Below are 12,855 nucleotides of genomic sequence, written 5' to 3' on the forward strand. Positions count from 1 at the left end.
TTATATACGGATAAATTTTTCACTTTTTTTTTTTAAATACACGACTCAAAGTAGTTTTCTGATCGCCTGCAAATCTGACTGAATCGGACATCGATAGGCCTATCGGCAGAGTGTGTACTTTTTGTAAAAGGCAGTCACTCAAACAGGTCCGACGAGGACCGCCAACAGCCAAATTCACGAGACATAAAAAAAAAAAATGTGATTTCAGCAAATCTTCTTTGAAAAGAAACGATCGGAATGTATTTGGCTGTTTTGGGCCAGTTAATATTTATTTTCAAAACTCTAACTTTTATTATTATCGGTTCAATTCGCATGTATGTGACTTTGTGAGTTCCTGCCGGTAAACAGTATCACGCGACCTTGACTCTTTGCAATATATAAACTTGCAAACTTCGCCACTTTCCCCATGTCGTTTTGGTACATTCCTACTGTCAAGACTAAATAGTTCAGCATGGCTTACCCAAGAAAGGCATTTTAACCCCAGAGTACTTATTACGATGCAAATCTTCGTTATGTTTCCCCATACGTGGTACCGTACCTGACCGTACCGTACCGTACCAGGCCTCCTTTACTCGATTCTATCGTATAATATCACTTAAACTTGCAATTTTTCGTAATGATTAAATAGACAATGCAATCAGGAGTTATTCAACGAAATTTTACAGTTTATTGCTGCGAGCATATTCCAAAACATTTCCAAAAATTCCCGAAAAATCCAATGGTCGCGACCAAGGACTGGTTTTGGATTGTTCTTGAGTATCCGCGCACCCCTTTATTAACACATTCATTTTTCCTTAAAAACGTGCACACTTTATGTAAATATTTACGGTAGTCGATGGCCAGACATTAAATATCTAAATCAATCAACAGCAATCCATAATATAACACTTCGGGAACCTTAAAGGTGCCTGATTCACACTCGGATCTTCTTTAGGATATATGTTATTCCCGTGTGAAATTTCGAACACCTTCAGGTTGTATGTTATTCCTGTTTGAAAAGGAAATCTTTATCTGAGTTATCCAAGAGCTTGTAATTCGCTCCTGGTATATTCCGACAGAAGCAAACACACGAAAGCTCTTCAGAGTGATAGGAAACAGATGTCAAAATCTGCGACTGAAACCGAAATTGATAGGCCTAGTCCCCGCTGGGGTTCCCCCAGGGGTGACTAAAAAGTAACTATAAATAAAGATATGCAATATAACCTTTTTGTATATATATAGGATCTTACATGAGTTTCCATTTCATATGAAATTTATGAAACTAGTCTTAGATTTTTTTCTATTGGGCGAGTCTCTGGCGAAAACATGTAATGAAAACGTGTGTAAAATCCTTTTTATAACATAATACAGATTTGTGGCATTTATTCGTGTTAAACGACAATTTGCATGCTACATTGAAATGTAAACCGCCGCCATTTTGACTCCAGTGTGTAAGTCTGTGACGTCATGTACTTGTCCTAGGCGTGACGTCACAATTGAAACAATTGAAAACTTACAACCAATCTCAGGGCTGATAGGTCAGATCACAAGGGTTAATACGCAAAAAAGTATAGGTGGCAGAGTACAGTAGAAATGGCTTGACCCTAAAAATAAAGGGCATGTCTCGGATAAACATGGATAGCGGATTCATCCTGCACAACACACCTACATATATATATATATTTATAAACTACATTTTTAATAGGTGTTTTTTAGAAGAACATTTTTTTTTTCAAAAAGTGATTTCCCCAGATTTGGGACTTCTGAAAACCATGGTTACCACATCAAAAAACACCAAAATATGCAAAAAATCATGATTTTTAACCCAGAATTTGACCCCCGCAAGTAGAATTGTTTTTCTTAAAACCTGTCTGAAATTAAATATCGCCTACTCGGTAACAGAAATACTCACGTTTTAGCATAGGTCATTCCGGTGGATTTTTCACAATATTTACACATGTGCTGAGTACAAAAATAGACTACATGAAAAGCTAGCTTTTGTTGTGTAGACACAGATTCGTAAATGCCCAAAATTGTAGTCTCAAACCAAATTCGACTTTTCTTTTTTTTAAATTATGAAGCCCACATAGTCCACTTCATCATGTATATGCCAATTTTAGTGCTGATTTTTTTTTTAAATTTTGATACATGTTATATTACAGGGGTTATTCATTGTATAAAAATATCACCCATGGCCACCGTACGCTACTGTACTCTGCTACCTTATACATCCCTTTTTTTCCCCAAAAATTCAATCAAAACCTTTTAAATGTCTGGAAAATGACACAATGAACAAAAAGATGTATCCGTTTCCTTTCTCACTTTAAAAGTGACCGAGTAATATGAATTCTCCTGCTAGGTGATTTTTTACCAATTCTGCTCTCAAACTACCAACAAAGGGAGGTAATCTGAAAAATTAAAACTTGAATAACTTTGTAGTTTTCAGGAATAATTTTTTTTTTGGGGTAAAATATGATGCTTTAAGATCATGTGCATGTGAAAAACAAAACAGAACAGTGATACAAGGATGTTTCTGTCTTGTGTGATGACGTCATAGTTACTGTGATGTCATCATAACTATGACGTCATCAATGGGCATATGTGACATCATCAAGGCTCACTGATATCAAAATGAATACCAGGAAACCCATCACAACAACAAACTAGAAACAGACACACTTCCCGTAACCGATGAACAGCACAAAACTGTCAGATATTCTGAAACATCAGACAAATGACACCATAGCAACCGTTGTTTACTTTCCTCGCCTAGAATTGACAGTGACCCCAGACATTGGTCATTTTACATATTTCACTAGAAAAAAAAGTTTTCTTCAGCTGTAATTATGGAAATAAAATTTATTGACATTATTGACTTTGTTAATTTAATCTGTAAGCTGAATCAAGTGGAAAAAAACATATAAAATAGTGTAATTAGAATGAAAACAGATATTTTACCCATTTTCAATAAATACAACTTTATGTGTTAGTTACCATGGATACCGGGTGCTGAACTAAGTGAAACAGACTGAAATCTGGTCTGAATGCATCAGGAGATAGCCTGTTAATTATTTGTTGTTTGGTATCAACTTTACCAATTACACAATTGACACATATGTGATGAAGTGTGAAGTGCCTGTGAAAAGGGCGAGTTAACCCCTCTTTATACATTCACAGGTAATAGGCTAGTGACCTATATATTGACCTTTATATGTAACTTTTTAAACGTTTTGAGTAGTTTTAAGCAATAATGAATGAAAGTGAAGCTGAATAAAGCATAAAAAGGCTTTTTTTCAGAAAAAATCAATGTCTGTGTGTATAAGGTGGCAGAGTACAGTAGAAATGGCTTGACCCTAAAAATAAAGGGCATCTCTCGGATAAACATGGATAGCGGATTCATCCTGCACAACACACCTACATATATATATATATTTATAAACTACATGTTTAATAGGTGTTTTTTAGAAGAACATTTTTTTTTTCAAAAAGCAATTTCCCCAGATTTGGGACTTCTGAAAACCATGGTTACCACATCAAAAAACACCAAAATATGCAAAAAATCATGATTTTTAACCCAGAATTTGACCCCCGCAAGTAGAATTGTTTTTCTTAAAACCTGTCTGAAATTAAATATCGCCTACTCGGTAACAGAAATACTCACGTTTTAGCATAGGTCATTCCGGTGGATTTTTCACAATATTTACACATGTGCTGAGTACAAAAATAGACTACCTGAAAAGCTAGCTTTTGTTGTGTAGACACAGATTCGTAAATGCCCAAAATTGTAGTCTCAAACCAAATTCGACTTTTCTTTTTTTTAAATTATGAAGCCCACATAGTCCACTTCATCATGTATATGCCAATTTTAGTGCTGATTTTTTTTTTAAATTTTGATACATGTTATATTACAGGGGTTATTCATTGTATAAAAATATCACCCATGGCCACCGTACGCTACTGTACTCTGCTACCATAGCATTGGTATATTCACTGGATAATAATTACATTATGTGATAAATTAAAATTAGGAAAGGGAAACAAACATAAGGTGACATCTGACCTTTCCCGGCCAAGCGCTAATTTGCATATACGTGTTTTAAGACAGTGACACAATAAATAACATATAATGTAATTTACCTAGTATAGAGTGTCATGAACGTCTTCGCTAATTTTTGTCTGTTGATTGAAGCGAGCTCCCGTGTTTATATAGCGAGAGTCACTGGCTGATAAATCACAAGGACCTGATCATTTGTAACAGCTATATTTGGACCTAAACTAATGTGTTCGGAGTAGTTTGACATGTTTAAGGGGTTTAGATCGGCTTTCGGTAGAAATGAAAACCCCGACAATCATATACACGAGAAGGGCGGAGAGCTAAATCGATGTCGAAAAGTCGATTGTTTAAAGCAGAAAATTTGAAGGCTCGGTGAACACGGCTATATCCGCCAAGGGTAAGTGGAGTATATACGAAGCGAACACTTGGCTAGCGAGAATGATCTCACCGAAACGCACGGTTCTATTAAACAATCAAAGGTTCAATTTATGAAAAAAAAAAAAAAATCACTTAAGTGTGCCCACAGGACAGTATTCAAGATGTGAAATTATATGAAGTTTCAGGGTGTTTTTCAATCCATTTTGTATATATAATATGAAGTCAACAAATAAAATTATCGGCGTCTTGATTTTCTTAACTTACATTAAAAAGTATTAAAGTCAAACGAACATATAACGGACCTGAGTAGATCAACGTCCACATCCGCATAGGGTCTGGTACCAATGTCAGCAAGACTCTCGTCCATGTGCGCATAGGGTCTGGTACAAATATAAGAAAGACTCACGTCCACGCATAGGGTCTGGTACCAATGTAAGAAAGACTCTCGTCCACGTCCGCATAGGGTCTGGTAAAAATGTTAGAAAGTCTCTCGTCCACGTCCGCATATGGTCTGGTACCAATGTCAGAAAGACTCTCGTCCACGTCCGCATAGGGTCTGGTACCAATGTCACAAAGACTCTCGTCCACGTCCGCATAGGATCTGGTTCCAATGCCAGAAAGACTCTCGTCTAACTCCGCATAGGATCCTGTTCCAATGCCAGAAAGACTCTCGTCCAACTCCGCATAGGGTCTTGTTCCAATGCCAGAAAGACTCTCGTCCAACTCCGCATAGGTTCTTGTTCCAATGTCAGAAAGACTCTCGTCCAACTCCGCATAGGGTCTGGTACCAATGTCACAAAGACTCTCGTCCACGTCCGCATATGGTCTGGTACCAATGTCACAAAGACTCTCGTCCCCGTCCGCATAGGATCTGGTTCCAATGCCAGAAAGACTCTCGTCTAACTCCGCATAGGATCCTGTTCCAATGCCAGAAAGACTCTCGTCCAACACCGCATAGGGTCTGGTACCAATGTCACAAAGACTCTCGTCCACGTCCTCATAGGGTCTGGTCCAAATGTCAGACAGACTCTCCTTCACGTCCGCATATGGTCTGGTTCCAATGGCAGAAAGACTCTCGTCCAACTCCGCATAGGGTCTGGTACCAATGTCACAAAGGCTCTCGTCCACGTCCGCATATGGTCTGGTTCCAATGTCAGAAAAACTCTCGTCCACGTCCGCATAGGTTCTGGTACCAATGTCACAAAGCCTCTCGTCCACGTCCGCATAGGATCTGGTACCAATGTCAGAAAGTCACTCGTCCATGTGCGCATAGGGTCTGGTACCAATGTCAGAAAGACTCTCGTCCATGTGCGCATAGGGTCTGGTACAAATGTCACACAGACTCTCGTCCACGTCCTCATAGGGTCTGGTACCAATGTCAGAAAGACTCTCCTTCACGTCCGCATATGGTCTGGTTCCAATGTCAGAAAGACTCTCGTCCACGTCCGCATAGGATCTGGTTCCAATGCCAGAAAGACTCTCGTACAACTCCGCATAGGATCTTGTTCCAATGCCAGAAAGACTCTCGTCCAACCCCGCATAGGGTCTGGTACCAATGTCACAAAGACTCTCGTCCTCGTTCGCATAGGATCTTGTTCCAATGCCAGAAAGACTCTCGTCCAACTCCTCATAGGATCTTGTTCCAATGCCAGAAAGTCTCTCGTCCAACTCCGCATAGGGTCTAGTACCAATGTCACAAAGACTCTCGTCCACGTCCGCATAGGGTCTGCTACCAATGTCAGAAAGACTCTCGTCCACGTCCGCATAGGGTCTGCTACCAATGTCACAAAGACTCTCGTCCACATCCGCATAGGGTCTGGTACCAATGTCACAAAGACTCTCGTCCATGCATAGGGTCTGGTACCAATGTAAGAAAGACTCTCGTCCACGCATAGGGTCTGGTACCAATGTCACAAAGACTCTCGTCCACGTCCGCATAGGGAAATGTCACAAAGACTCTCGTCCACGCCCGCATAGGGTCTGGTACCAATGTCAGAAAGACTCTCGTCCACGTCCGCATAGGGTCTGGTACCAATGTCAGAACAACTGTATAACAGAAATCGTCATCAATACATTCATAATTCGTATATCAATCCAACTATTGTTAACATGAAAGGAGTGTTGTGCTGGTGTTGTGCTGTGCTATGATATGCTTTGCTATGTTATGCTTTGCTTTGTATGTGTGTGTGTTCCCGCGCGCACGTGCGTCCGTACGTTACGTATGTATGTACGTATGTGTGTGTGTGTGTGTGTATATATATATGTGTCGTATTCTCGTGCTCCACCTTTTTGATATATATTTAAGATATTGTTTATGTTTATAAATATGTTTATGCAACATGGTTGACATTGTTGTTATCCATGTCTGCCATGTTATTCGTCATTTAATCAAAGGACATTTACTGAACATATTTTATTCTTTGTTGTTCTTGATGTATATTTATCCAAAAAACTAGCTTTAGTCGTGATCGGATGATCGTGATGGAGATTTATAGCATGTATGTATGTATGTATGTATGTATGTATGTATGTATGTATGTATGTATGTATGTATGTATGTATGTATGTATGCATGCATGTATATATGCTTTAAAATGTATACACTTGGTCTGCCTTTATAAACAGTACATTAAGATTGACCCTCTGTTGCACCCGCTATGGAGTGAATAGAAAAAATCTTGAAAATTTGGTAACATGCTCGTAAAATAGCAAATAAAGATATATACCAGTGTAAGGATATTTACACAGCCATTTAACCGGGCTGACCGTGTTTAGCTAGGCCAGGTCCTACATGCACATGGACTTGCACTTATGTGAGGCGACGTAAATCTGTTCATGTACATCATAAATTGTTTTCAAATATCAAACTGAAATTTGGTATGCATTTGTATGATAATCATATAAATAACACATCTTTTAATATCGCTTATTTTATCGATTAATTTCAGAGATGAAGTCTAAAGACGCTTCTTGATCAATAGAGTTCTCTACACACACGTGTACAACGCCGCCGATCGTAAAACTTCAATTCATCATAACTCGGTCAATTTTCAAATAATTTAAAGCAACCTATTTTTTGATGTCGCTGAATTTAATTCGTATTTTTAAAGATATTGTCTGGCGACACTTGTCACTTGTTGTCGGTTGAAGACGCGTTTAAGTGTAACCGGCTTGACGAGACCCGTTTCAGAAGTAGGTTGTGTGAACCCGTGGAACATGAAATACAGCAAGATCCGGTTCCAAAGAAGAGGGTGACTCTTTTGAACCGGATCCTGCTGTATTTCATATTCCACGGGTTCACACAACCTACTTCTGATAGAACTTTCCGTATTGCGAGACTCCTTTTCCCGAAGTCTTTCTAACAAAAAATAGTGGGAAACGGGTTTTCAATACTGGGTGGCCCGTCAATGAAAGGCTTCCAACAAACAACGTAATGTCCGCATAGGGATTATTACGTAATTTATTGGCGATGTTTTTCTCTGATTTTTCGCTCAAAACAAGCTGCAACCAATGTTTTGTGAAACTGTTTTCCTTAGGATCAAAGTCGAGAAAATGTTGTGTCCGGGTCATGATTTCTGCCATCTGACGTACAACCGTTTGCAATATACATGGCAGTTTGTTTTGGCCCGTAAATTCGCATTCTCACGCGAGTTTTATGCATTTTTCACAACTTTGTAGTTGGGTCGGTATACATTGGGGACGTACAAATATCCCCCCCCCTCCAGCTGTTTTATCCGATTGCTAAATCTTTTGGCAGGAATTACCACCATAACATGGTCTTTTGATTCAAGGGAAGTTAGGTTAAACTCGTATCTTATTATTTTAACAGATTTTTTTTTTCTTTCATACAATAGAACAGAATGGGGAGATCCGTAATTCTCAATAAAATGATGAAGTTGTATGAATGTTTAACTTCAAATTTATCTCACAAAAACATCCGTTTATCATTGCTTTACTGGCAAAATCATTTGTAAATCGGACAAAACTGGTGCTCAAAATAATGATTTTCGTTGTTTAAAATCATGGACTAAACCATTTTTTCGTTGTTGAGGCAAAATTGCATGAGATGAAGTTTTCACCATCAGAACTTGGACACATTTGTTTCTTACCAAAATTACCATTTCAAATAAGTTCTGCACACATACAAATGAATATAAAACGCTTGTAAGCATTTGCTTGTCCTTTTCAAAATTACATGTTACAGAAATAGGTAAATTGTTTATTTTGGACATAAGTTAACACCAAATCGGCACAATTGGTCAAATTAGATGGTTGATATTTTTTTTGTATGTGAATGTACCATTTTTCGTGCTTTAATATTAGATAAAATGTGATGTTTTAAGAAGCTAGATATAGACTCATATGGTCACTGAGATTAAGTTATTAGTATTTTTCTGCATTTAAATAGAAAACAAAAGCCAATATTGTGAAGCTCAAAATGCTTTTAAGCGATTTACATAGTTCAGTAATTTTTCAATGCAATACCTCTGCTGTAACATTTTGGTAAATCTGTACTATATTTCAGTTGGTCTTGCTATACGGTTAATCTTATTTATCCAGTAAAAGAGGTAAATATTACGCTTCAAAAGTGGTCAGATATGTGATTTTCCTTATTTTCTTGAATAGAATAGAAGGTAAAAAAAATGTTTTAACAAAGTTTGATTCCAGAAGACTTTTTTCCTGTTAACTACCATTCCAAGAAAACAAAAATAAATTCTGTTGCAATTAGTTGGAGGTTTGGGCTGATTTAGCGTAGGGTGACGAGACTATCAACTGATGCGCTGACGTAAAACGCCGACGAAACAAAGCACTGTGTAAAGTGCTCAGTACGAAACCTGTGCTCAAGTTGCCATACAAAGTAATATCAGTAAAAAACGATGATTATTTACGACACTTAAACATTTCACATCATCAGAGTTAAGGTAACAGGTGTATATACACCTGTTACCTATGTGTTATGCTGTGTATCTCTTTATAAATGAAATACTCTTAAGATTATATTTTAAACGTGCCATCAGTTCTTGTTTATCTTTCAAAAACTGTCGTAAGTTCCTTTGAAATAAATCATCAGTTCTAGCGTGTCTTTCACATGTGTCGTCAGTGAAACGTAACTCAAGCATAACGACCAGTTCTGTATAGCCTTCCCATGTGTTACGTTTAAAATTCAAAACTGTCATCAATTCATCTTAACATAACGAATGTGTTCTGTTACTTCAGTAATGCTTTCCTATGGTAAATCTTAACATAAGGAATGTTTTCAAGTTAATGAACGTTCGCAAATCTTTGGCTAGACTCATTAAGACCCAGAATAATGAATTATTTCAATGTTTGTTCCTGTAGAACTCCAATGGAACTTGGAAAAAACCAGATACATTGTATAGTCTAGATCGTTTCATTAGTCTGGGTCTTAATGAGTCTAGCCAAAGATTTGCGAACGTTCATTAACTTGAAAACATTCCTTGTGTTAAGATTTACCATAGGAAAGCATTACTGAAGTAACAGAAAACCTCTCTGACTTTAGATTTATTTTGTTGATGCTCTCATGTGGGGAAAAATGTTAAGACGTTTTTTTTTTATGTTAATTGACATTTGTGAAAATGAGGCCAAAAGGTTCACCTTGGATTATGACGTAAATACAATATCGTGATGTCTAACATTCTCACTAAAACATACAAATATAATTATACTCTGTTGGATTTCTTAGGCAAGATTGTGTTATAAGTACTAAAGCACTTGAGATAAATATCTGTGGCCATTATCGTGGATTTATCTACATGAAATTTCAAAAAGAGAAACTTGAACACATTACGTCACAACAGAGAATGTTGCATGTGATTTGTATTTTATCAACTTGACAAGGTGTATCACAGATAAGCCTCCTGGGGGGTGTATGGCGACATATATATGATCCTAATAAAGGCAATTCGTCATAGTTGGTGGATAAACAGGAGACTTTGTTATGACATGCGTGCGGCTGGTACCCTCTGTTACTACATCAGACATAACTATTGACGTCCTATATGACAATTTTAAGAAACTTAATTCATTCGAAGAGGACAGTAATAATGACGAGGTTGATAACGACAGTTTTGATAATGATGATGACGTCAACAATACATTGAATGGACCAATTACTGAATCAGAAATACAAAAAGCTATAAAATCATTAAAAAATAATAAAGCGTCCCGCCCGGACCGCGTTTTAAATGAATATCTGAAAATTCCCAACAGTCTATTGTAAATTGTTCAAAATAATATTAGACACGGGAATTATTCCGGAAATTTGGAGTGTCGGTATTATCAAACCAATATACAAAAATAAGGGAATTCCAGAAGACCCTGATAATTATAGAGCTATCACTGTAATTAGTTGTCTTGGTAAACTATTTTCTTCAATTATCAATACCCGTCTTAATGAATATGAAAAACAAATCAATTTGATATCTCGAAGTCAGGCAGGGTTCAGGAAAGGTCATTCAACTATATATATAGACAACGTTTTTATTATGCATATTCTCATTTCTATTTATCTGTCAAGTGGCAAAAAGCTATACTGTACCTTTATTGATTTTAAAAAGGCATTTGATACCGTCTGGAGAGCAGGTCTGTGGCAAAACTTACATAGCAGCAATATAAACGGGATATGTTTCAGAGTTATCTATAACATGAATAATAATATTAAATCCTGTGTTCAATTCAACTCGAAAACGTCAGATTTTTTCCCCTGCTTGATCGGGGTTAGACAAGGGGAACATTTATCCCCCTTTCTTTTTTCAGTATTTCTTAATGACATTGAAAGTTATTTTGCTTCTTTAAGTTGTGTGCCACTCGAAATTGTACGGGATAAGCGGTATAATGAACTGCATATTTTTGTGGAAATTTTTGTGCTCCTATACGCTGATGACAGTGTTCTATTTTCAGAAAGTCCAGAGGGACTACAGAGTGCTTTGAATGTATTTCAGCAATATTGTAAGATTTGGAAGCTTAATATAAATGTAAATAAAACAAAAGTCATGTTTTTTTTGTAAGAGGAAAAGTAAACAACAACATGTATTTGTATTACAAAATGAAATTTTAGAAATTGTAGATAATTTTACTTACTTAGGAATAACATTTAATTACAATGGCAGTTTTGTAAACGCAAGACGCAGATTGATCAACCAGGCCCAAAAGTCAATATTTGCTATATACAAAAAAATCAAGAACCTTTCTCTTCCTATAGATTTACAATTAAAACTATTTGATTCTTTAGTGGAACCGATTCTATTGTATGGATCGGATGTATGGGGATTCGAAAACCTGAAAATAGATTCATCTTAAGTTTTGTAAAAGAATTCTTAAGTGTGATCTACAACGCCTAACTTTATGATTTATGGCGAGCTAGGTCGTGTGCCATTGGAGATAATTGTTAAACTAAGAATGTTAGGTTTTTGGAATAGAATAATTAGTAATGAAAACAAATTCAGCAGCATATTACTACGACTGGCTTTACATATGCAAAACGATGATACTCTTCCGTTCAAATGGATTAACTATATGAAAGATATTTTCAATGAAACGGGATTTTCTTACATATTTGATAATAAATTACAGATGCCTGATGTATTTTACAAATGCATTTTCAAACAATGGCTTAACGATCACTTTGTACAGCAATGGTTCGATGACATTACTAGCTCATCTCGTCGGCAGTTCTACACTCTATTTAAAACGGATTTTGGTCTAGAAAAATATTTATTAAATCTGCCAGAACATATCAGAACACCAATAACAAAACTGCGCACTTCGAATTTGAAGTTTCCAATTGAGACAGGTAGATGGTATAACATACCCCGAGATAATCGACTATGTAATGTGTGCGCGGAAAGTGTCGAGGATGAATTTCATTATCTATTTGAATGCTATAATATAACTATATCCACCTTACGTAACAAATATATTCTTCGTTATTATTGCACAAACCCAAATATTTATAAGTTTAAAGGTCTTTTATCATTATGCAATCAACGAGTTCTGACAGGTTTATCTATTTTCCTAAACAAAATGGCTTCTCTTTTGTGAATGATAACTGTTAATAGTTAAATAACTTGGGAATTATATGTATGGTTGTTTTTTATGTTTGCTTTGTATTTTCCATTGTATGTCATATCATGTTACTATACCGTACCGGTTCTAAATTGAACTGTCCATTCTGTAAGTTATACATGTGTATACAAATATGTATATTGTACTTCATTTTCCATATCTGCAACTTTATTTCCTCATGTAACACATATTATGTGTCTGAGTGTCAATACAATCTTGCTTGTATACATGCATGCACCTGTCCATCCTGTCAAAGTTTAATATATGAATTCATGTACATGTGACTCATGTTACACATTTCCATGTGTCTGAGTGTTGGAAATAAAATCTGAAAATCTGAAAAAATCTGAAATCTGTTA

At 36.5% G+C, this 12,855-nt stretch overlaps 1 protein-coding gene across 1 annotated transcript; it reads right to left on the reverse strand.

Moving 5' to 3' along the window:
* Window positions 1-4,813: 4,813 nt before the first annotated feature.
* Window positions 4,814-6,259, reverse strand: LOC110459516. The gene is made up of 2 exons (XM_021511822.1): window positions 5,751-6,259; window positions 4,814-5,642 (listed from the first exon to the last, which is right to left on the reverse strand). Exons 1-2 carry the CDS (start codon window positions 6,257-6,259, stop codon window positions 4,814-4,816), a joined length of 1,338 nt encoding a protein of 445 aa, XP_021367497.1.
* Between the last annotated feature and the right edge of the window lie 6,596 nt (window positions 6,260-12,855).

This window comes from Mizuhopecten yessoensis, unplaced genomic scaffold (assembly GCF_002113885.1).
Source record: "Mizuhopecten yessoensis strain PY_sf001 unplaced genomic scaffold, ASM211388v2 scaffold10097, whole genome shotgun sequence".
Classification (NCBI taxonomy): domain Eukaryota; kingdom Metazoa; phylum Mollusca; class Bivalvia; order Pectinida; family Pectinidae; genus Mizuhopecten; species Mizuhopecten yessoensis.